The sequence below is a fragment of the Babylonia areolata genome, chromosome 25, assembly GCF_041734735.1.
Source record: "Babylonia areolata isolate BAREFJ2019XMU chromosome 25, ASM4173473v1, whole genome shotgun sequence".
NCBI classification, from domain to species: domain Eukaryota; kingdom Metazoa; phylum Mollusca; class Gastropoda; order Neogastropoda; family Buccinidae; genus Babylonia; species Babylonia areolata.
In genome coordinates, this window is record NC_134900.1 from 23,792,479 (window position 1) to 23,818,419 (window position 25,941).

The following is a 25,941-nucleotide window of genomic DNA, read 5'->3' on the forward strand; positions in this document are numbered from 1 at the left end:
ATATGTATCGGTATGTATGTGTGCGTGTGTGGGAGACACTCAGGGTATGCGTGTGCAAATCTTCACCACTCTTTTAGTTGTAGATTATTTACTTGTGAATAATAACTGTCCTTCTTTTCTACGTGTGTACAGATGTTCACTACTTGCTGTTGTCTTACTTGCTTACTTTGGTTTTTGTGTATGCGTGCTGGATTGTCAGAGTTGTGGAGTCCAGGGGTAAATGTATATTTCCTTCTGGGTCTGGTAAATAGTGGTTTTTATTAAAAAAAGGTCGTAAAAAAACCCCTTTGTTTTTTTGGTTTATTTTAAAATTTTGTTTTCCCTTTCCAACGGGAAAACCCCAAAATTTTTTATAACCCTTTGTTAAAAACCTAAAGGGTCCAAAAATCATATACCCCGAAAAAGGATAACAAAAATTTTTGGAAATTTTTTCTAAAAAGGGGCCCAAAAGGTATGTATGTTTTCCCCCCCAGTGTCAAACAAAATGGGGAAGGACGAAACGGGGGGAAATGTAAGGGCCCCTTGTCCGGGAAAAGAACCCCCTTTTGGGTTGGGGGTTTTTTTGGCCCTTGAATAGGGGTTTTTTGGGGGGTTGGTTTTTTTTTTGGTTTTCCCAAATTTGTTATTATTTTTTGTTCGGAAAGATTTTGTTGTTGGGAATATTCTGGAAAATCTCAAAAATTTTTTTTTAAATTTAATTTGGGAAAAAATTTCCTTTTTTCCAAAAGGAAGGATATTTGTTGATTGTTAAATTTTTTTTTGGTAGCCTTTTGGTTTCAAGTGTATGGGGGTAAATGTTTTTTCGGGTAAAAAAAAATTTTTTGTATTAAGGGTGGTTTTTTGTTTTTTTAAAAAAAATTTTATTTGTTTATTAAGGTAGAAAAGACTTCAAGGCCTTAAAATTTTTTTAAAAGTAAAAATTTTTTTTTTTTTTTTTTTTTTTTTTTTTTTTTTTGGGTTTTTTTAAAAAAAAATTTTTATAAAAATCGGGTTTTGGGCAAAGAAGAGAAAAAAAAGGAAAATAAAGAAGTTTAAATGGAGGAATTTTTTTTTTTAAAATGAAAATGAAAAAAAAATTAATTTTAAAAGAAAAAAGGGGGTTTATTTTAAACCCCCTTTTGAAAAGTATAAAACAAAAAATTTAAAAAAATTAAATGGGAAAATTTTTTATTTAAAAATTTAAAAAAAGCAAAAAAAGGATTTTTTAAAATTAAAAAAAAATTTTAAAGGGGTTTTTAATTAAAATTTAAAAAATTTATCTTTTTTTAAAAGGGAAAATTATTAAATAATTTTTTTTTTTTTTTTTTTTTAAATTTTTTAAAATAACAAGCCCGGGAAAAAAAAAATATTTTACCCGAATAAAAAGGGTTTTCCCCTTTTTTTTTTCACATTTGTATGCAAAAACAATTTTAATTTTAGATTTGTTTTTTTTTTTTTTCGGGCCTTTTAAATTTATGAAAGGGTTATAAATTTTCGATTTTTGTTTTTAAATTTTTTTTTTTGGCACTCTGTTGTATTTTTTTGGGTTTGTAAAAATTTTTCTATGAAATTTGCGTTCCCCCGGGAAAAATTGGCCATGATGTTTTGTTTTTTTTTTTTCGGGAGAATGGGGGAAAGGGTGGAAAAATTTTTTGTCCTTTGGGGGCCACCCCTTCTCTCTTTTTTTTTGGGGTTTTTTTTTTTTTTTTTTCCCCCCCCTTTTTTACCAAAAAATTTTTTTTTTTTTAAATGATGTTTTCCCTATTTTTCCCCCCAACCTATATTTTTTTTTTTTTTTTTTTTCCCCCCCTCTCCCTTTTAAATAACCCCCCCTCCTTTTCCCCTAACCCCCCCCTTTCCCCCACTCCCCCACCCACTCCCCGGGCCCCACTTTTCCCCCCACCCAAAAACCCTCCTCCTTTCCTTTCCCCCCCTTTTAACCTTTTCTTTAACCCCCTTTTCCCCCCCCAAAACCCCCCCCCAAAACAAAACCCCCAAACCCCTACCCCTCCAAAAAACCCCCCCCCCCCCAAAAACCCCCCAAACTTCCCCTGAAGATTTAAATGATAACCCGTCGAAGGGGGGCTAAAAGCCTTAAAAAATTAAGAAAAAAAGAAAATAATTAAAAATAATTAAATTTTTGTTTTTTGAAAGTGGTTTTTCCCCAAAATTTTGAAAAAAGTTTGCCGGGGGGGGACTTTTTTTTCCCTAAAGGGGATTTTTTACTCTATAAAGACAAGCAAAAAATTTTTGGGGAGGGGGGGGGAAATAAAAAACCCCAGTTGTTGGGGAATTAGTCCATAATAAAAAAAATTTTTTTATTGCCTCAGGGTCATTTTTCCCGTAAAATTTGGACCCCGGGTTTCCCAGATTTGGGAAAAAAATTTCCTTAAAATCTTTGGCAATTTTGGTTTTTTTAGATGGTCTTTTAAATTTTTTTTAAAAATTTTTTTTTAAAAATTAGGCCCACGGAAAGGGTGGGGGAAAAGTTGGGAAAGGGCCCTGGGGGGGAACGAAGAAGGCCCACTAAAAGGGTTTGGGAAAGGGGGGGAAGGCCCTTTGAAATGAATAAAATTTTTTCCCTTTTCAAAATTGGGCTTTTGCCCCTTTTTACATTTTTTTTTTTGGGGTTTGGGGTTAAGAAAAGTATTCCCGATTTTTCCCCTTCCTGCCCCCCCCCTTTCCCCCCCCTTTTTTTTTTAAAACCATTTTTCTTTTTTTTTTCCCCCTCCCCCCCTCCCTCCCTTTCCCCTTTCTTTTTGGCTTTTCCCAAATTTTGGTCCCCATTTTGTTGAAAATGCTTTAAAAATAGTGAAATTCCCCCCCTTCGCCTTGAGTTTTTTTCCCGTTTTTTTCACTTCCTCGTCCTGCCTTTTGCCATTCTCCGGCCCCTCTTTTTTATTTTCCCCCGTTTCTCTTGTGAAAATTTTTTTCCTCTTTGATTTTCTTTATTCCCTTTTTTTTTTTCTTCCTTTCTTTTTGGTTTTTTCCTGTTTTTCCTGGTTTTATTCTTTTTTTTTCTCTTTTTTTCTTTATGTTTTTTTTTTTCCCCTTTTTTTTTCCCCTTTCCTTTTTTGGGTTTTCCTGTTTTCTGTTCTTTTTTCTGTTTGTTTTTTTTCCCTTCTCTCTGTTCTTCTGTCTCTTTCTTTTCCCTTTTTCTTTCACTGCCCTTCTTTTCCGTGTCCCCGCCTGTGCGAAGGGTGCGTGTGCTTGAATAGAGCCCCTTTTTTTTCCCTCTCCCGGGTTTCCCTTTGCTTTGGATGAAAAATTTTTACAGTCCCCATCCCCACCCGAAACAGAAGGGCCCACACCCACAAATGTTACCAAAACATTCCAAACACCACAAAAAAAAACCCCCAAAACCACACACCCCCCAAAACCCCAAACCCCAACAAAAAAAACCCCCCCCAAAAATTCCCCAAACCAAAAAATAAAACCCTCCTTTTCTTTCTCTCTGTTGTGAGAGGGGGAAATACTTGCGCACTTGTTTGTCTGTAAAAATATATTTAATAATGGGAAATATAAGTATGCAGGGTTTTTTGTGGGGTTGTTTTTGGTGTGTTTTGTTTTTATGTGATTTTTTTATGAAATTTTATGTTTATATTGTCACATATGCGCAATGTTCTTAATCCTATGGCTTTTACTTGAAGGTGACAGTTCACTGAATCCTGTGTTAAAATTGCTTTCTTAGTGAGGACAGCCCTTTTCACTGCATCCTGAATGTAAGCTTTTTATCTTTGGGTGAAGTTCACTGCACCTATGTTAAGCTGGAAATTTTCTCAGGAGGTGACAGCTTTTCACTGACATCCTGACCTGTAAGCTGTGTCTTATCTTAGTGAGGTGACAGCCCTTCACTGACATCCTGACCTGTAAGCTCTGTCTTATCTCAGTGAGGTGACAGCCCTTCACTGACATCCTGACCTGTAAGCTCTGTCTTATCTCAGTGTGGTAACAGCCCTTCACTGACATCCTGACCTGTACGCTCTGTCTTATCTCAGTGAGGTGACAGCCCTTCACTGACATCCTGACCTGTAACTTGTAAGCTGTGTCTTATCTCAGTGAGGTGACAGCCCTTCACTGACATCCTGACCTGTAAGCTGTCTTATCTCTGTCAGGTGACAGCTCTTCACTGACACCATGACCTGTAAGCTGTGTCTTATCTCAGTGAGGTGACAGCCCTTCACTGACATCCTGACCTGTAAGCTGTGTTTTATCTCAGTGAAGTGACAGCCCTTCACTTACATCCTGACCTGTATGCTCTGTCTTATCTCAGTGAAGTGACAGCCCTTCACTGACATCCTGACCTGTAAGCTGTGTCTTATCTTAGTGAGGTGACAGCCCTTCACTGACATCCTGACCTGTAAGCTGTGTATTATCTCAGTGAGGTAACAGTTGATGACATACTTGTCAGCAGCAAGTATCCCATGATTCATTTTAGCCAGGATTACCTTCAGTTGGACACATGAACAAGATAAGATCAATAAGCAAAATATATTCACTATGATATAATACTATCAACCAAAATAATGTTGATTTATCATTTGATTTTGGGGGAAAAAAAAACAAAAAAAAAACCAACTCTCGTAACCTCTCACACGCTTTTGACATTCTAGTTAAGAAATATTCCCCCCACTCTCCGTGCATAGCATGAGTCATTTTTTTTTTAAATTTTGTTTTGTTTTGCATGCTACAAATTATTTTATTTTTGAAAGGTGAACATGAAACGGTGGAAGTTGAGGCCCTGCCTTCTGTGTGGAGTCTTTGACAGAGTGGATGTGAATTCACTGGCCATAAAAGGCTGTGGGACCTTTGACCTTTATTATTTTGACCTTTTCAGAGGCGATGGAGCAGGAAGGTGAAGGGACAGACACCAGTTGGATTGGAGTGGGGGTGGTGGTGCTGGTGCTGGTGGTGGTGGTTGTGGTCGCCATCATCCTGGTGAAGAGGTGTGTGTGTTTGTGTGTGTGTGTGTGTGAGAGAGAGAGAGAGAGGGAGAGAGTGTGTGTGTGAGTGTATCTCTATCTCTGTGTGTGTGTGTGTGTGTGTGTGTGTGTGTGTGTGTGAGTGTGCGCATTGACGCTGACTACACTGTTGCTTCTTTCATGATGGTCTTTCAAATGAGCGGGTAAACCTGAGGTCCGATCCTGTGTGCAGCATGCAATGAGAGTGACGCTCACAGTGTGTCAGGCAGGGAGCTTGTGGTGTTTACAATAAAAAGTCATACATACAGAAACATATATACATGAAGTGCTTTCTCTACCCCCCCCCCCCCCACTCTTTCTCTCTCTGTGTCCCCCTTTGTCTCTGCGCCCCCCCCCCCCTCTCTCACCCACTCTTTCTCTCTCTGTGTCCCCCTTTGTCTCTGCGCCCCCCCCCCCTCTCTCACCCACTCTTTCTCTCTCTCTGTCCCCCTTTGTCTCTGCGCCCCCCCCCCCCCATCTCTCTCACCCACTCTTTCTCTCTCTCTGTCCCCCTTTGTCTCTGCCCCCCACCCATCTCTCTCACCCACTCTTTCTCTCTCTCTGTCCCCCTTTGTCTCTGCCCCCCCCCCCCTCACCCACTCTTTCTCTCTCTCTGTCCCCCTTTGTTTCTGCGCCCCCCCCCCCTCTCACCCACTCTTTCTCTCTCTCTGTCCCCCTTTGTCTCTGCCCCCCCCCTCACCCACTCTTTCTCTCTCTGTGTCCCCCTGTGTCTCTGCACCCCCCCCCCCCCTCACCCACTCTTTCTCTCTCTGTGTCCCCCTGTGTCTCTGCCCCCCCCCCCTCTCACCCACTCTTTTTCTCTCTGTGTCCCCCTTTGTCTCTGCCCCCCCCCTCTCTCACCCACTCTTTCTCTCTCTGTGTCCCCCTTTGTCTCTGCGCCCCCCCCCCCTCTCTCACCCACTCTTTCTCTCTGTCCCCCTGTGTCTCTGCCCCCCCCCCCTCTCTCACCCACTCTTTCTCTCTCTGTGTCCTCCTTTGTCTCTGCGCCCCCCCCCTCTCTCACCCACTCTTTCTCTCTCTCTGTCCCCCTTTGTCTCTGCGCCCCCCCCCCCTCTCTCACCCACTCTTTCTCTCTCTGTGTCCTCCTTTGTCTCTGCGCCCCCCCCCTCTCTCACCCACTCTTTCTCTCTCTCTGTCCCCCTTTTGTCTCTGCGCCCCCCCCCTCTCACCCACTCTTTCTCTCTCTGTGTCCCCCTTTGTCTCTGCCCCCCCCCCCCTCTCACCCACTCTTTCTCTCTCTCTGTCCCCCTTTGTCTCTGCCCCCCCCCCCCACCCCCCATCTCTCTCACTCACTCTTTCTCTCTCTCTCTATCCCTCTCTCTCTTTACCCCCCCCCCCCAACCCCCTGCTTCCCTCTCCCTCACCCACTCTTTCTCTCTCTATCCCTCCCCTGCTCCCCTCTCTCTCACCCGCTCTCTATCTCTATCCCTCTCTCTCTCCTCCCCCCCTCTCTCACCCGCTCTCTCTATCTCTCTGTCCCTGTCTGTCTTCGCCACCCCCACCCCCTCCCTGCTACCCTCTCTCTCACCCGCTCTATCTCTCTTTGCCCCCCCCCCCCCACCCCCACCCCCGAGCTCCCCTCTCACCCACTCTCTCTCTCTCTCTTTCTCGCTCTCTCCCTCCTCTCTCTCTGCCACTCCATTGCCCCCCTCTCTCACCCCCTCTCTTTCTATCCCTCTCTCTCATTACCCCCCCCCCCCCCCCCGCACCCCCCCCCCTTTGCCTCCCTCTCTCTTTCACTCCCTCTTTCTCTCTGTCTCACAGTGGAACTCTCTATAGTTGATGCACGCTTGCAGGAGACAAGATGACCTTTTTCTCAGCAATCGTTTCAAAGTGATGTTTTGGTCAAGTGGGAAGACACAAATGAGATTTTTATCTTGTTCCTGTCATTGTGAACCCTCCACCCCCCCCCCCCAACCACACACCCTCCCCCCCTCCCCCACTTTTGAGTTGTTTGCTCAGTGTTCTGTGTCCTTGGAATATGAGCCGTTTTTGAGTCGTTTGCTCATAGTACTGCTGGTTTGTGTGTTGTGCAGGTTCAATCTCTGGCCGAAGAGAAACATGCCATCAGGCAAGTTCTTAGAGATGTTTGAATTATGGACATTTCTCATTTCTCTCTGTCTCTCTCTCTCTCTCTCTCTGTGTGTGTGTGTGTGTGTGTGTGTGTGTGTGTGTGTGTTTCTCTTTTTCTGTCACTGTTTGAATTATTGAGAAGTATCTCCCATTTCTTTATTTTCTCTCCCAACAAATGTGTGGGTGTGCATGGGTGTGTGTGTGTGTATGTATGGACGTGTTTGTGTGTGTCTGGGGTGTGTGTGTATATGTCCCCATCTCTCTTCTTCCTGCTAGAATTCATGCATGCTCATACATCAACACATAGATATGGGTGAGAATGTGTTCATCATACACATGATAATGTGGTGTGCGTACACACACATCTTACTCTCTGTGCCTGTCACAGCCATACACACTCACACACACACGCACACACACACACACACACACACACACACACACACACACACACACACACACACACACAAACACACGTGCCCCCTGCCCCTCCCCCCCTCCCCCCACACCCCCACACAAACACATAAAAGACTCACACACACACACACACACACACACACACACACACACACGTGCACACACACACACACGCACACGACTTGCACACCACACAAACACTGCCCCCTCCCTACACACACACACAGACACACACAGACACACACAGACACACAGACACACACACACACACACACACACACACACACACACACAAACAAACAAACAAACACACACACACACACACACACACACACACACACACGACTTGCACACCACACAAACACTGCCCCCTCCCTACACACGCACACACAAACACACACACACACACATACACACACACGACTTGCACACCACACAAACACTCCCCCCTCTCTACACACGCACACACACACACACACACACACACACACACACATTCATGTAACACCATTTCCCTCTCTTCATCCCTCAAGGGTCAGTAACCAACCAGCAGCAGCCGACAGCCACTGACAACAGCCGACCCATGGTGGCCATGAATCCTCAGCCTCAGCCCACCAATGACCCGGGTCATGCCCGCTACGTCAACGCCCCTACCCCAAATCAAGCACAGTCACCATCGCTCGCTGCCACCTTTAGCGCTGACGCCAGCCCTCTGTATGCCCAGGTCACTCGTTATCCACATTCAGGGGCCTCAAGGGAAGCCTCATCCAGAATGCCGGAGAAACCGGGCAGGGGAGCTGAGATGAACACGGATGACGGAGGAGCAGCAGGGGGAGGGGAATTCTTGTACCTGAACGCCCTGGGGAAGAAGAAAACACCATCCAAACCACTGTGGAAGAAGAGGAAGAAGGCTGAGGATGGGGGCGGGGAGAAGACGACAGCGATGGCCATGGGGCACATGGAGGGGAGAGAGGAGGAGGAGCAGGAGGAAGAAGACGAGGATGTGTACACACACGGGGACCTGTACGCTCAGTGCCCCGTGGTTCAGAACCGCCAGTCCATGCTGGATTCCTTCCAGACCCGTCTGCTGCACTGTCTGGCTCACCCTGAGGAGCTGTCCCAGCAGTTCAAGGTGGGAGTGGTTTGTGTTGTTGGTGTCGGTGGTGGTGGTGGTGGTGGGGATGTTGGCGTTGTTGGTGGTGTTGTTGTTTTTGGTGGTGGTGTTGTTGATGGTGATCTTGTTGATGGTTGTGTTGTCGTTGTTGGTGGTGGTGGTGGTGTTGTTGATGGTGGTGGTAGTGGTGTTGATGGTGGTGATCGTGTTTTGATGATTATGGTGATGATACTGTTACTAAGGAGCTGTCATTTTAGTTGATGTTGTTGTTGGTGATGTTATTGTCATCGTTGTTGATTACGGTGATGGTGCTGTTGTTGTTGTTGTTGTTATTAAGGAGCTGTTGCAGCAGTTCAGGGTGGGAGTGATTTTATTGATGCTGGTGGTGGTGGTGGTGATGGAGATGATGCTGTTGTTGTTGTTATTGTTGTTGTTGATGGTGATACTGTTGTCAGTGTCGCCATTGTTGTTGTTACTGTTATTGTTGATGATTGTAATGGTGATATCAGTATCATACTATAGCTGGGTTGTTGTTGTTGACAATGTTAGTGATGTTGTCATTATTGTTGTCATTGTTGTTGTGATCTTCATGGTGATGATTGATGTTTTTTTCATAGCTGATGGTGATTGTGATGATGATTATGCTTTTCTGATTGTTGTTGTTGTCTCCCCCTGTCGCTCTCTTTCTCTCTCTGTCTCTCTCTTTCTTGTGGGTATGATTAGTGGGCACTTTCCTTATTTTCTCTTCTTTTTTTTTTTGTTCACCATATATTTTCCCCTCCTCCCTCTCATGTATTGATGTGTTGATGTGTTCAGAATCTGCCACCTGGAATGCAGTACCCGGCAGAAGCTAGCCGCCTGCCTGTCAACGCGAACAAGAATCGCTTCAAGAAACTTGGTGCCTGTGAGTAAAACTGGCAGAACCCATCATGTCTCTCTCTCTCTCTCACACACACACACACACACACACACACACACACACAGGTATGCATGCATGCACATAGTATTATCACATGAGGCATTATCCGGACAACAAAGCTGTGTTGAGAATATGAAATGAAAACAACAATAGTCTTTCACAAACTTTGTCCCTTGTGCTTATTTTCACCCTGTTGTAATGGGCCAGAAGCCTCTGCAATTAGTCCCTTGACTGTTGAAGTGAAATCAGTGTTTTTGAAGTGCAAGAATTACTTCTTACACAGATGTAGTTGCTGTTACTGAACAACACCAATACAGTTCCAAGAGGCTGAAGTCCAAATAAGGACTTGTGACCAACATCCTGACCTGTGATCTTGATCTTATCTCAGACATTACAGCCCTTCGCTGACCAGCGTATTCGTCAGCACCAGTCAGGGGGTTAAACCATTCTGAGTTCTGTTCTTCACTTCTCAGTCGTATTTTGATGCCACCATCCATGTTCCAGACGAGAAGAATCGCGTGGTGCTGAACAGACCTGCCAGGGGAGACGAGACGGACTACATCAATGCCAGCTTCATAAAGGTCAGCGTTAGCAGCCCCATCAAGGTTGGAGAGAGAGAGGAGAGACAGAGAGAATGGAAAGAGAGAGGAGAGAGAAGAGAGAGAGAGAGAGAGAGAGAGGAGAGAGAGAAAGAATTAATGGATGAATTATTGAATTAACTTTTTGAGTGTAATAGATAAGCATACATGACTTCTTTTTTTTTTTAGCCCTTAAAGACAAACAAATCAAAACATAACAAACAAAAAATATTTAAAAAAAGAGAAAATGAAAAAAAGAAGGAAAAAGAGATGTCAACAAATAATGTAATTTTCAAGGAAAAACTATATTGAAAGACAAGAAGAAAAAAAGAGAGAGACAGAGAGAAAAGGGGAGAGAAACAGGCAGACAGAATGAGAGAGAGGATTGTTACCATATCCAAATACATTCACGCTCATATAAAGTACACCTGCTTTTACTCGAAAGAGAGGAAATTCATCTTTAATGAATAAGGGAATAAGCTCTAATTGGATTTGACACATTTTGTCAAAACTAAATGTCTTGAATTTTAACACTTTGTGGGCTATCTAATATACAACAAGTGGATAGACATTTCCAGTGTGTGTGACAAAATGTGAAGGGAATGTTTGTTTCAACACTTCTTTGTGTGTTTAAGTTGCTTGGCATGTATTGGTGATGGAATAGGTTTGCCTGCTGTTGCTGTGCAAACTGGGAATTCACTGCATTTTTCAGTCTCATCACAGTCCCTCATTCACATACCTGGAATTCACTGCATTTTTCAGTCTCACCACAGTCCCTCATTCACATACCTGGAATTCACTGCATTTTTCAGTCTCATCACAGTCCCTCATTCACATACCTGGAATTCACTGCATTTTTCAGTCTTGTCACAGTCTCTCATTCACATACTTTAACTCACTCTGGACGAATAGTTCTCTCCCTTGCTTTTCGCTACAGACGACCCATTTGTTAGGGTTAGGAAAAAAAAATCACAAAAAATACAAAACATAAAATAACCGAATGAAACTCACTGTACTTGACCCACCAACCCCTCTCCTCACGTCGTGTGAATGCCCACCCCCTTCCCTCTTCACTGTAGATACATTATTCAACGTCTTCATCATCCTCGTCGATGTCAAAATCTTCAGTTTGAAGCATTTCAGTCACTTCAGGAGCAGTAAAAGCTGCTGTCGTGATCTAGTTTACTCAAAAAATTTCCACATGTATCGCCTGCAACGCCGTTTTCGATACGTATGCAGATTAGCTTGTCGTGCGGGGTCCTGAACTCGCTGGCTCGCTGTGGAGTGTGTTGTTACGAAATCTCATGAAGAAACTTTCCATTTGACCCTTGACACGTTCATAGTGCCCGGTGTAGTTTGATTGTTATGTTACCCCATGAGGAAAATTTTTTAATTGTCGAAACCGCTATAGCATTCCGTCGTCTGGATCGCTACCTTACATCAGGAACGCTATAGCATTCCATCGTCTGGAGTTAAGACAAATCTAAAAACGTTCCTTTTCAAGCAGTCTCTACATAATTAAGGCAGTCCATCCCATATCTGTATTCTGTGGATCCATGTTTCCTTTACAGATGTTTGTATGTGTGTGTGTGGATGACTGATGGATGTATTATTGAACCGACTTTTTATAGGTTTGAAAGCGCTTTATGTATATGCTATTATTTTTGTTGTTGTTTGAAGGTACAGTTACAGTGATGTGATACATACAAGGTTTGGTTCTGTTTACAGGGTGTTCAGTCTCACAAAGACTACATTGCGACACAAGGTATGGCTGCCTTTCCACATTCTCTGGTTTAAAATTGAACTTGGATGTGTGACAGAGAAGTGATTTGGGCAAGAGCTATGAAAAACTCCAGACTTTAGATACGTGCCACAATTCACATTGGTAAGGAACCCAAGGGTTTTCACAGGGCTTGTGGTTTAGTTTTCAACAGATATTGATGACATCATCAGTCTTGATTATGAACACTAGATAAAATAACAGTAATCAAAACATCATCTGTCTCCAAACTGTTTAGTAATTTACCAGATCTTACAAATTTATTTGTAAGTGAATGGAATCTGTTGCTAATTAATAATGATTTTATTTCATTTAATGTTAATGTTTTACAAAAAAATATTAGGGTAGGCTCTTGAAGCGTGACGAGCACGTTGGGTCTATATGTATCTTAGGTATCCATTAAAAAAAAAAAAAAAGAAGTATTATTTACGCGGATGTGGTGTAGTGTGTATGGATCAGTGCGCACACTTTGACGCCTTGAAGCTGAAACTGAGACTTGTTCAGTGCCTGCTGACAGGTCCCCGTCCCAACACCTTGGGCGACCTGTGGTGGATGGTGTGGCAGGAGGGGGTGGAGCAAATCATCATGGTCACCAATCTGATAGAACATGACAGGGTGAGGAAATGGGGGTGTATGAGTGTGTGTGTGTGTGTGTGTGTGTGTGTGTAAGTCTAACTCCGGACGAAGGGCCATGATCGAGACGAAGGGCTGCAGTTGGGGCTTTAGATAGTTTTGATGTTATAAGCTAAGAATATCTTAACTGACCTTTCCACTCTCCACTGTGGCCCCTAAATGCAGAGTGTGTTGTTCTGCTTGCAAGCAGGAGAGTTATTTTCGCGGAGAGTGTGAACAGTGCGTGTCAACAATGGCGTCTGACCCAGTTTCTTGCCAGTCACAAGGCAGACAATAGAATTTGAAGAAGGGGCCCTATCATGGCTATGCAAAGTTCTGAAGCTAATCTGTTTCAAACTCTGTGTGCTTTCTTGGATTTGTTTGCAAGTCACCAGTGTGATCAAATTTCGAACAAAAAATATGGATACTTTCATTGTTTCACTGTATGATGATATGAGAAGAGAGGAACTTCTATATTTTGTCCCTAGCTAACTTGTTATGTTACTTATCAGTTTGGAAGTTTTCAGTTCATAAATTCTAATATTTGTTTTTTGATGATTTTATTTCTTACCCATACAAATGGGTCATCTGTGGGGATGTCAGGGGAGCTAACTGGCCATACTGAGTGAGTCAGAAATGATTAATTTAGGCTTCATGTCAGCCTCTGTTCTAATCCAGCTCTTCTGAATCACAGTGATTGAATTTCGTGGGTGAAATAAGATTAGAGTGGTGGGGAATAGATTGTTTCTGTGACTGCACTATGTTCCCTTCGTTAGGTTGGATGATGTTTTTTCTGCACATGTGAATGTTGGAGGACATGTTTTACGTATGTGCTGGTGTCTTGTGTTCCGTACTGCATGCACTTGACCTCTTACCTCAGAATTTTGATGATTCAGTCTGCATATTTCCCTTTGTTCTTATCACATTCACAGTGTATTCAGATATGAATCTGTGCACGTGCATGTGTGTTTATGTATGTTTGTGCATGCCTGTGTGTGTGTATATGTTGAGGGTAGCTGTTAGGTACACATGTATGTTAAAATATATGTATGCATAGTGTGTGTGTGTGTGTGTGTGTGTGTGTGTGTGTGTGTGTGTGTGTTTAGTCACATTTTGGTGTGTAACATTGATGTAATGTGTTATGTTAACAAAGGTGTTTTTGTAAAGCACCTAGAGCAAATTTCTGGATAGTGTGCTATATAAGCATCCATTATTATTTTTATGATCTGTTACAGCTTGGTACAGTTTCAATAACAGCAGTAATGGTAGCAGTATTCAGTGTTTGTGGTCTGCAACTCCCACATTCACTTACACATAGGTGGGCTTTTACATGCATGACCATTTTAACCCTGCCATGTAGGCAGCCATACTCAGTTTTTGAGGATGTGTTTCCATAACCAACCCATCGCTGACATGCATTACAGGATCTTTTATGTGTGCATTTGATTTTCTCGATATGTATAGTATACACGTGAAGGGGGTTTAGGCATTAGCAGGTCTGCACATCTGTTGATCTGGGAGACCGGAAAAATCTCCACCCTTTACTTTACCAGGTGCATGATTGGGATGGAGATTCAAACCCAGGATCCTTAAATTGAGTCAAACCATTTTACCACTCGGCGGTTGCATACCTTCTTTGTGGTGGTAGCAATAGTAGCAGTAGTAGTTTTGGGTGCTGAAAAGAGTTTGGTAGTAGTAATTCTGTTATAAAATTAACAAACAAAATAAATAAATAATAAAAATGATAAGATTACTGCAGTGATAATGCAGACTGACACTCACAGCTCTCAGGCAGGGAGCTCATGGCATTTACAGTAAAATGTTATATTACATGAACATGCATACATCAAGTACACCATACACAAACAAGCACAAACACATCTGCACATGCACACACATAGCCAGCAGAAGTTCAGAAAGTCAGTCAGTCCATTCATCTCACCCTCTTATCTTTTTAAACTGTGTTCTGACAGGACAAGTGCACAGAATACTGGCCACCTTGGGGAGAGACCGTGACGTATGGACAGATAACTGTGACATTACAGCACGTGGAAGAGAAGACCGACTTTGACATCAGAACATTCGCCATCAGTCTTGCAGGGGTGAGACATTTGTATTTGTATTTCATTTTTATCACAACAGATTTCTCTGTGTGAAATTCGGGCTGCTCTCCCCAGAGAGAGCGTGTCACTACACTACAGCGCCACCCATTTTTTGTATTTTTTCCTGCGTGCAGTTTTATTTGTTTTTCCTATCAAAGTGGATTTTTCTACAGAATTTTGCCAGGAACAACCCTTTTGTTGCCGTGGGTTTTTTTACGTGTGCTAAGTGCATGCTGCACACGGGACCTCAGTTTACTGTCTCATCCGAAATACTAGCGTCCAGACCACCACTCAAGGTCTAGTGGAGGGGGAGAAGATATCAGCAGCTGAGCTGTGATTCAAACCAGAGCACTCAGATTCTCTCGCTTCCTAGGCGGACATGTTTCCTCTAGGCCATCACTCCACATGACGCGTTGCCTCAAGGCCATCACTCCACATGAACCCTTCTTTTTTTTTGTTCCTTCATTTCATTGGCATTACTTCCATGCTACTCATTCTGAGTCCCCCATTCATAGCCACACTCAGAAATGCCAACTGTTACGATTTTGCCGTATTTTGTTACACTCGATCGCAGTTTGTTCTGACGTTACTCCAATGTCAAAATTGTTCCGAGTTCATTTTCAACTACATAGCATGGTCACATGCTTTCCTGTTGTAACATTACCCAGACCCTCTAGACCTATCGATCACGAGGCCAGGGCAGTCACTACTAACCTTGCTCTCACGTGATGATGCTCAGCAAACCGCGTGCATGTTTACATTGAAACAGCATTTGAGTGGACCAATCAGCTTCATTGTTTGCCCGAACAAGAGAGAACGTGGCTAAATTAGGTTGTGTCTCGATAAAACAGTGCCTGTGCAGGTGGATTAAGTGTTCCTACCAAATTCAAAATGTTCCAACCAAATTTCCTGATTGTTCCAACAAGCACTTGACAGGGATTGGTATCTGTGCACACCTGGTTTGTCTGTTGTGGTCATAGTGCTGGCAGGCAACCATTGACGTCATCAGGGGGCTGCACAGCATAGGAGACCCTGCACTGCTGCTGAGTCACTTTGGTGGTGTTCAGTCGTGCCTTTTCTGATTTAACGGATTTAGGATACCCCCTACTGATGACAATAATAGCTTAGTCACAGAGCCAGACTGAGTGGAGACAGTCACCACATTGGACCTTGTTTTTTTGGCTGGTTTGTTTCAAAGAAGTTTGAAGGAGGACCAAGAAGTTGAAAGTACAATCATAGGTCAAGACATCAGCATGAGATATTATGTTTTCATTTTTTTAAAAATGTTGGTCCATCATTATACGTAATTCATGTGTGTGTGTGTGTATTGTGTTTTGAATGATGTTGTAACCGTAGACTTTGGTTTTATCTTTGACTGATTGGTATATAGCCTTGAAAAGGGCCCTTTTTAATTGGCTAGTTGGGCAGTAAGCAACATCATTTGATTTAATGGCATTGCTGGCATGGGGGGCGGGGAGGGGTGGGGGGGTGTTGTTTGCTTGGTGAATATGTGTTTGTGTGTGTGTGAGTGTGTGTGCGTGCATGTGTGAAAATTTCAAAGCAGAACTAAATGCAGCTTCATTCCACAATCAACCCAGCTTAGGAACAACTATGATGTATGCAAGTGTACATTGTGGGTAATGTGTCACCCCAATTTAACGCTACATACTGTTAAACGGCCTGGTGTTATATGTCTATGTTTCCTTACAGCATGATACTTTCTGCCTGTCCTCTGTGAGTACTGCCTGACTGATCATTGTGTGTATAGTTCAAGTTAACATGTAGGCATTTTATGTCTTTTATGAACACTTTATAAACACCTCCACTGGGAACCAGATACTCTTCTTCCAGTGCTAACCACTTTGTCATGGCAGCTAGTGTATGGACATACATTGAATGACTGTGATTCTTGCGCATTGTTGATGTGTTTCACACCACAAATTGATTTCTCTTACAGGGAAATGATAAAGCATTGTGTATTGTTCATGCGTTTTACACCACAGATGTTCTGTTACAGGAAGATGATGAAGTGTTGTGTATTGTGTATGTCTTTTACACCACAAAATGGTTTCTGTTACTGGGAGATAATAAAGAATTGTGTATTGTATTGTGTATTGTTAAGCACTTAATGTGCATAACATCACACATTGACTTGTTACAGGGAGATGATAAAGTATTGTGTATTTTCAATGTGTTTTACATCACAGATGGTTTCTGTTACTGGGAAATGATAAAGTATTTTGTATGACACCACAAATTATTTCTGTTACTGGGAGATGATAAAGTATTGTTTATTGTGTATTGTTGATGTGTTTTACACCACAGATGGTTTCTGTTACTGGGAGATAACAAAGTATTGTGTATTGCAGAACTCTGTGCGTCGCACGGTTCACCAGTACCACTACCTGGCCTGGCCAGACCACGGCGTGCCTGTGGCCACCTCATTGGTCCGCTTCTGGCGTTACGTCACCGCCCACGTCACCACACCAAACGCCCCGCCCCTCGTGCACTGCAGGTCAGTGGTCCGTGTCGCCTGGTGGTGTGGGTTCGCTGCTCTTTTTGATCACGTCCACATTGTCATATGGTAATGATGATAGTGATGAGTTGTTTTCATACAGGGCATGATGCAGTGCAGCTGTATGCCCCAAACACTCTCCACAATTCCTGCAGCAGGACCTTACTCTATGAACAGCCATTCTCACACACATACACACAGAGCCAGCAGCTTAGCTAAAGGAACGCTTGGCAAAATAAATGTTTTGAAATTGATTTTGAATTAAGTTGGAGACTGAGTACCAGATTTTGAAACTAAACCCATGTCTTCTGTCTTCAGAAGGGCACAATAGCCAAGTGGTTAAAGCGTTGGACTTTCAATCTGAGGGTCCTGGGTTCGAATCTCGGTAATGGCGCCTGGTGGGTAAAGGGTGGAGATTTTTCCGATTTCCCGGGTCAACTTATGTGCAGACCTGCTAGTGCCTGAACCCACTTTGTGTGTATACGCATGCTAAAGATCCTATAATCCATGTCAGTGTTGGTGATTTATAGAACAAGAACATACCCAGCATGCACACACTAGAAAAATCTCCAACCTTTACCCACCAGGCGCCATTACCAAGATTCGAACCTGGGACCCTCAGATTGAAAGTCCAACGCTTTAACCACTTGACCATTGCGCCCATAGAAAGTACAATATAAATGTACTATTATTATCATTACTATCATGTACATGTATTCTCAGTGCCGGTGTAGGAAGAACGGGAACCTACATAGCTCTGGACATCGCCTGCAAGCGGAAGTCCCGTGGTCTGGATGTCAATGTCCACAGCATCGTCATAGAGCTCCGTGAACAACGCAGTATCATGGTGCAGGCTGAGGTATGTCGTTATCCTCTCTGAGTACTTCTTGAAAAAAAACCATGAACACTGATTCTGAGTTTACCTATTTTTCTTCCGTATTTTGTACATTGTGAGGGATATGGTCATCTATAATCTGTCTTTTCATTGTAAAATTTTAGTCTGATTTTGTTTCTGTTTTCTTTTGCTTTCAGTGTTGAACATAGTTTTCTTGAAGTTTACTCTGCATAAAATATTTCAGTCTACTTATATTCAAGATGATTGATTATTCTGTATATGATGGAGACCAAGTTCAGATACAATGCTTTTGAGGAACTGAAGCCATGTGTGATCCTCCGTGTCATCAAGTAGTCCATGGTATGTATTCCACAACAGCCCCTTTAGATTTGTCTCTTTTATGTGTACCCAGTTTGCTGTCAACTGAGCGGTCAGTTTCAGTGTTGCTGAGTATCTTCCAAATTTTGCAAGTGCCGCTAATGCCATTGATTTCTTGTGTACACCCAAAAGAAATTAACAAACTTTTTGTTTGAAAAACAAAAGTTAAACATTGCAAAGAGATTATCAGGTATAAGGGAACCAAAGTTCAGAATCATATGTACAAACTGGTTTTATCAAAGAGTAAATGTAGTGTGCTACCCATTTGAAGTTGAATGTTCTGCCTGTGCAAAATGCTCATGCTTCTAGAAATTTTCCACCAAGGTATTTGTTTGTATAAGTTACATCAAGAACAATTTGTCCAAATTTTGATATAAAATTGGAATCTTTGGGTCTGCTTTTGTAAAGATTGATACTTTTGTTTTATCTTTGTTGATAACATTAGAGTTCCCATCTATGACAATACATTATACACATTTCTGGTATTGAAGTCCTGTTATGGATGTTTTTGTAAAGATTGATACTTTTGTTTTATCTTTGTTGATATGCAGTTCTCATCTCTGGCAATACATATAAAGGTTGTCAAGTATTGAAGTCCTGTTCGGGATGCTTGGAAATGCTATTTTTTTTATCTTTGTTGATATGCAGTTCTCATCTCTGGCAATACATATAAAGGTTGTCAAGTATTGAAGTGGTTGTTCTGGATGCTGACCAAGTGGCCAAATGATGTGGTGTACAGGCCCAGTACAAGTTCCTCCACGAGGTGGTGCTGGAGGAGCACAACAGCTGTGGCACGGTGATGACCTTGGATCAGCTGGACCTTCACCTCCCTGACCCTGTGGACGTTCACTCCACACACCCCACCATTGACCCACAATTCCAGGTCTGGGGCTGTCCACCTTCACTCTCTGTCGCCCTCTGTCTGTATTGTGTGATGTTGTCTTTCAGCCCTCTGTCTGTATGGAGTGATGTTGTCTTTCAGCCCTCTGTCTGCATGGAGTGATGTTGTCTTTCAGCCCTCTGTCTGTATGGAGTGATGTTATCTTTCAGCCCTCTGTCTGTATTGTGTGATGTTGTCTTTCAGCCCTCTGTCTGTATGGAGTGATGTTGTCTTTCAGCCCTCTGTCTGCATGGAGTGATGTTGTTTTTCAGCCCTCTGTATGGAGTGATGTTGTCTTTCAGCCCTCTGTCTGTATTGTGTGATGTTGTCTTTCAGCCCTCTGTATGGAGTGATGTTGTCTTTCAGCCCTCTGTCTGTATGGAGTGATGTTGTCTTTCAGCCCTCTGTCTGTATGGAGTGATGTTGTCTTTCAGCCCTCTGTATGGAGTGATGTTGTCTTTCAGCCCTCTGTCTGTATGGAGTGATGTTGTCTTTCAGCCCTCTGTCTGTATGGAGTGATGTTGTCTTTCAGCCCTCTGTATGGAGTGATGTTGTCTTTCAGCCCTCTGTATTGTGTGATGTTGTCTTTCAGCCCTCTGTCTGTATTGTGTGATGTTGTCTTTCAGCCCTCTGTCTGTATGGAGTGATGTTGTCTTTCAGCCCTCTGTCTGTATGGAGTGATGTTGTCTTTCAGCCCTCTGTCTGTATTGTGTGATGTTGTCTTTCAGCCCTCTGTCTGTATGGAGTGATGTTGTCTTTCAGCCCTCTGTCTGTATGGAGTGATGTTGTCTTTCAGCCCTCTGTCTGTATGGAGTGATGTTGTCTTTCAGCCCTCTGTATGGAGTGATGTTGTCTTTCAGCCCTCTGTATGGAGTGATGTTGTCTTTCAGCCCTCTGTCTGTATGGAGTGATGTTGTCTTTCAGCCCTCTGTATGGAGTGATGTTGTCTTTCAGCCCTCTGTCTGTATGGAGTGATGTTGTCTTTCAGCCCTCTGTATGGAGTGATGTTGTCTTTCAGCCCTCTGTCTGTATGGAGTGATGTTGTCTTTCAGCCCTCTGTATGGAGTGATGTTGTCTTTCAGCCCTCTGTCTGTATGGAGTGATGTTGTCTTTCAGCCCTCTGTATGGAGTGATGTTGTCTTTCAGCCCTCTGTATGGAGTGATGTTGTCTTTCAGCCCTCTGTCTGTATTGTGTGATGTTGTCTTTCAGCCCTCTGTCTGTATGGAGTGATGTTGTCTTTCAGCCCTCTGTCTGTTTGGAGTGATGTTGTCTTTCAGCCCTCTGTCTGTATGGAGTGATGTTGTCTTTCAGCCCTCTGTCTGTATGGAGTGATGTTGTCTTTCAGCCCTCTGTCTGTATGGAGTGATGTTGTCTTTCAGCCCTCTGTCTGTATGGAGTGATGTTATCTTTCAGCCCTCTGTCTGTATGGAGTGATGTTGTCTTTACAGGACTGGTGTTGAGAGTGTTTTGAGGGTTTACAGGACCGGTGTTGACAGGTTTTTTTTAAGGGTTTACAGGACTGATGCTGACAGTTTTTTGAGGGTTTACAGGACTGATGCTGACAGTTTTTTCAGCATGCTGTGGCCTATGAGGCAGGCTGGGTTATCAGCTACAGAAGATAAACAGGGTCTCTGTCTGTCCACAGGTCCTGAAGCAGCTGAAGACGTGGGCCAAACAGAACACCAGCATTGCCCTCATGGCGGAGAACAAGAAAAAGAACAGAGACCTCACCATTTTGCCTGGTAAAGACATGCTGTGTGTGTGTGTGCGTGTGCGCGTGCGCGCGCATGTGTTTATGTGTATGCATGCAAGAGGCTGTGTGTGTGGGCATGTCTGTTTGTTTGTTTGCATGTATATGGATGCGTTTGTGTGTATGTGTGTGTGGATGTGAGTGTGTGCATGTGTACACATGCATCTGCGCCAGTGAAAGGGGTTATGAAAAGGGTTTACAAGCTTACATGTGCAGTTGTGAGTGACCGCTCATGTATGTTGTTTTTTTTAATGTGTGGGTATGTGTGTGTGTGTGTGTGTGTGTGTGTGCATAATTGTGCTAGTTATTATTCTTATTATCACAGTGTGTGTGTGTGTGTGTACATAATTGTGCTAGTTATTATTCTTTTTATCATTGTTATTACATTTGTAGTACTTATTATAAAAACATAGTAGTTGTGGATGTAGATGTGTATGAATGCTGTTATTATTATTATTGGTATTATTCTAATCACTATAATCATTGTTACTTTGCTGGTGGTATGCATGCAGGTCTGTGTGTTTGTGTGTGCACATTCTTGTTCGTGCATGGTGTACTTGACATAGGTATATTTATGTATGTGTAACTTGTTATTGTACACACAGTGAGCTCCCTACCTGTGAGGTGTGAGTGTCAGTCTGCATCATCATTATTGGTATTATTACTAATATTGTTATTATTGACAAGGTGTTTGAAATGGTGTGTTGCAGACAACAATCAGCTGATCTATCTGGATATGTGCAAGGGCAGGAACCAATACATAAATGCCATCTTTATGTCCGTAAGTGACAGGAATGCACGCTGTCTGTCTATCTCCAATTCTGACCTTGGACATTGGACATAAAATCAACTGACCAATAAAAACAGTTTTAATTACACATACTTAACTGTGACCCACTAGTGCAGACTCTGGCAGGGGTCTGATTCCTGTCCTGTGCAAACTACTGTCCGCCTATGCGGAGAAAACGAAAGTAGCTACGGCCGATAACTTCCCATAGTAGGTTACCTCCCCATTGCATCGCTGTCTAGCACCCTGTTTTTTCAGTTATATGCCAGAAGGTAGTGAGTTATTGGACATTTGGAGAATTTAACCAAAAATTTCCAAGTTAAGGATAAAGAGTTTAATATTAAATATTTTTGTAACTGAGTTGTTGGAAAGTATAGGAATGAACTTGCATATCTGCTGTTTTCTGTCTGCAACGGCATGCAATATTCTTATGTATATATACATGTGTGTCAGCATGTCTGTGTACTGGTGAGTGATGTGTCTCTATGTATATACATGTGTCCACATGTCTGTGTGTACTGGTGAGTGTTGTGTGTCTTTATGTATATACATGTGTTCACATGTCTGTGTGTACTGGTGAGTGATGTGTCTCTATGTATATACATGTGTCCACATGTCTGTGTGTACTGGTGAGTGTTGTGTGTCTTTATGTATATACATGTGTTCACATGTCTGTGTGTACTGGTGAGTGTTGTGTGTCTTTATGTATATACATGTGTTCACATGTCTGTGTGTATAGTCCTTGCTGGTGAGTGTTGTGTCTATATGTGTGACAGTCAGTCGTGTTCGACTATGACCATCAGAACAGCAGAGGAGGTAACTGCTGTCCCGCCTATCTGGTCTAGAATTTGATTATAGTGGAGAGTGCCTAGCCCAAGTTACATCCCCATTCTCTCGGCTAAGAGGGTTTTGGGGTGGTTCCCAAAGGCCAACTTGCCCCCCAGTCTGCAGCACTAAAAGCCAGTGCAATTTTGCCTCATAGTTTGAGAGTCATAGTCCTTTAGGAAAAAACTAAGCTGTAACTGATCTCCCATTGCATTGGAGAAACATTACACGTGTCCACATGTGTGTGTCCAGTACCTGCTGGTGAGTGATGTGTCTCTATGTATATACATGTCGACATGCGTGTGATGGGTCTCTCTATGTATATTCATGTCCACGTGTGAGTGATGTGTCTCTATGTATATACATGTCCACATGTGTGTGTGATGTGTCTCTATGTATATACATGTCCACATGTGTGTGTGATGTGTCTCTATATATATACGTGTCCACATGTGTGTGTGATGTGTCTCTATGTATATACATGTCCACATGTGTGTGTGATGTGTCTCTATGTATATACATGTCCACATGTGTGTGTGATGTGTCTCTATATATATACATGTCGACATGCGTGTGTGATGTCTCTATGTATATACATGTCCACATGTGTGTGATGTGTCTCTATGTATATACATGTCCACATGTGTGTGATGTGTCTCTATGTATATACATGTCCACATGTGTGAGTGATGTGTCTCTATGTATATACATGTCCACATGTGTGTGTGATGTGTCTCTATGTATATACATATCCACATGTGTGAGTGATGTGTCTCTATGTATATACATGTCCACATGTGTGTGATGTGTCTCTATGTATATACATGTCCACATGTGTGAGTGATGTCTCTATGTATATACATGTCCACATGTGTGAGTGATGTGTCTGTATGTATATACATATCCACATGTGTGAGTGATGTCTCTATGTATATACATATCCACATGTGTGAGTGATGTCTCTATGTATATACATGTCCACATGTGTGTGTGATGTGTCTCTATGTATATACATATCCACATGTGTGAGTGATGTGTCTCTATGTATATACATGTCCACATGTGTGAGTGATGTGTCTCTATGTATATACATATCCACATGTGTGAGTGATGTGTCTCTGTGTATATACATATCCACACGTGTGTGATGTGTCTCTATGTATATACATGTCCACATGTGTGTGCAGTCCCTGCTGGTGAGGAAGGGAGTGTTGCTGACCCAGCTGCCCCTGCCGAACACGGTGGTGGACCTGTGGAGACTGGTGGATGGTCACGACGTCCACCTCATCGTCTCCCTCGGGGACCACCACCCCTCCAGTGTCAAGGTCAGCACCTTCTCCTCAACCGTTCTGTCACCAAGCGTCTGTGTGAAAAACGCTCAAACATTTTAGACTCCACGCTCTCAGGCTTACTCTTTGGTTCATGTCAAAACAACACAGTGGATTTGTTCACTTGAAACTTAGTCAGGGGGCGAAGGTTAGTCATTGTTCTATTGCCTGGAAACTTTACTGCAGCTGTCAAGTTTTGTTGCAGTGTGAAAAACAGTCCTTTGAACATGGTGTCGACAAAAATCGTCTTTGGCGTTGAAGTGTCTGAATTTGCCACTCATTTGTTGCACACACACTAATTTACACATTTTAGAAACAAAACAAATCAAACCAGTGTACTGTCATAATAATGCGGTGAGTCTTGGGCATGTCAGATCTGGTGGAGCCTATCCCTCTCCAGATGGGATTTTCCCCACATGCGGCAGGTAGTACTGGGTTACGTGGCTACCAGTAGCAGAGGAGAAGCTCTGATCTTGTTAGGGTTTACCCCCCACATGCGGCAGGTAGTACTGGGTTACGTGGCTACCAGTAGCAGAGGAGAAGCTCTGATCTTGTTAGGGTTTACCCCCCACATGCAGCAGGTAGTACTGGGTTACGTGGCTACCAGTAGCAGAGGAGAAGCTCTGATCTTGTTAGGGTTTACCCCCCACATGCGGCAGGTAGTACTGGGTTACGTGGCTACCAGTAGCAGAGGAGAAGCTCTGATCTTGTTAGGGTTTACCCCCCACATGCGGCAGGTAGTACTGGGTTACGTGGCTACCAGTAGCAGAGGAGAAGCTCTGATCTTGTTAGGGTTTACCCCCCACATGCGGCAGGTAGTACTGGGTTACGTGGCTACCAGTAGCAGAGGAGAAGCTCTGATCTTGTTAGGGTTTACCCCCCACATGCGGCAGGTAGTACTGGGTTACGTGGCTACCAGTAGCAGAGGAGAAGCTCTGATCTTGTTAGGGTTTACCCCCCACATGCGGCAGGTAGTACTGGGTTACGTGGCTACCAGTAGCAGAGGAGAAGCTCTGACCTGACTCGGCACTATCCAGACTGAAACCTGTGTGGAAAGACAGCAACGTCTCCATGAGACATGCGATCAGACTCCTGCGTGCACTGGTTTATTCCCTCTCCCTGTATGCATGTGAGACATGGACCCTCATGGCGGATTTGGAAAGAAGAATTGGAGCCTTGGAAATTAGTGTAATCACAAGATACTTGACACCAGATACACTGATCACATCATCAGTGAACAAGTGCTTCAAACTGGACCTTATGAAGATCTGCTGACAGCAGTTAAGAAAAGAAAGCTACGCTGGTATGACTATTTAACAACATCCAGTGGTCTTGCATCTGCCCAGTAAATGTGGCGTAGCGTATATGGATTTGTCTGAATGCAGTGACTCCTCCTTGAGAAGACAAGGTGAACTCCAAGGATGTGTTCTGCACAGCACCATCTCCTTTGTTTGGCGTCATTGGTGATGTCCAACATGAAGCTCACTGTTTGAGCAGCCCAAATTTCGCACACAGAAATATGTTGTGACAGAAAGTATTACGATACAATACAGTGATATTGTGTGCACTTTATGTCTGTTGCGACAAAAAGTATAACAGTCCAGTACAATAATAATTTGTGGACTTTTCATCCACCCTGACAAAAAGTATTACTGTACAATGCAGTACTCGTGTGTTGAGTTTCTGTCTGGTGTGATAAAAATTAGTACAATACAATACTAATTGTAGACTTACTGTTTGTTGTGATAAAAAGCATTACAGTACAATGCAGTACTAATGTGTTGGCTTTCTCTTTGTTGTGATACAAAAGTATTACAATACAATGCAGTATTAATGCATTGACTTTGTTGTGATAAAAAGTATTTCAGTACAATACAGTGCTAATGTTTTGACTTTCTGTCTGTTGTGATAAAAGGTATTACAATTCAGTTTTTAGATGTTATTTATGGTAAAAAGATGTTAATGACAAATTGATGTTTTTTATGCTGAATTTGAATTTAAGTTGAGATATTTAGTTAGTTTACTGTAAATATTGTTAATTTTACTGATGTAATTTGATGTTTTTTTCTCATATTTGCTTACCTTT

The 25,941-nt window shown here is 42.8% G+C and overlaps 1 protein-coding gene across 1 annotated transcript in view; it reads left to right on the forward strand.

The window, feature by feature from the left end:
- LOC143299545 (uncharacterized) overlaps nucleotides 1-25,941 on the forward strand; it is a 76,312-nt gene that overhangs the window by 44,201 nt on the left and 6,170 nt on the right. The window contains exons 14-27 of the mRNA XM_076612828.1: nucleotides 4,817-4,925; nucleotides 6,998-7,032; nucleotides 7,985-8,583; nucleotides 9,382-9,469; nucleotides 9,989-10,065; nucleotides 11,791-11,827; nucleotides 12,360-12,457; nucleotides 14,428-14,556; nucleotides 16,926-17,071; nucleotides 17,795-17,930; nucleotides 19,024-19,167; nucleotides 20,811-20,907; nucleotides 21,626-21,696; nucleotides 23,715-23,852. Coding sequence (XP_076468943.1) covers nucleotides 4,817-4,925; nucleotides 6,998-7,032; nucleotides 7,985-8,583; nucleotides 9,382-9,469; nucleotides 9,989-10,065; nucleotides 11,791-11,827; nucleotides 12,360-12,457; nucleotides 14,428-14,556; nucleotides 16,926-17,071; nucleotides 17,795-17,930; nucleotides 19,024-19,167; nucleotides 20,811-20,907; nucleotides 21,626-21,696; nucleotides 23,715-23,852 — 1,904 coding nt within the window. The remainder of the gene's footprint in view (nucleotides 1-4,816; nucleotides 4,926-6,997; nucleotides 7,033-7,984; nucleotides 8,584-9,381; nucleotides 9,470-9,988; nucleotides 10,066-11,790; nucleotides 11,828-12,359; nucleotides 12,458-14,427; nucleotides 14,557-16,925; nucleotides 17,072-17,794; nucleotides 17,931-19,023; nucleotides 19,168-20,810; nucleotides 20,908-21,625; nucleotides 21,697-23,714; nucleotides 23,853-25,941) is intronic.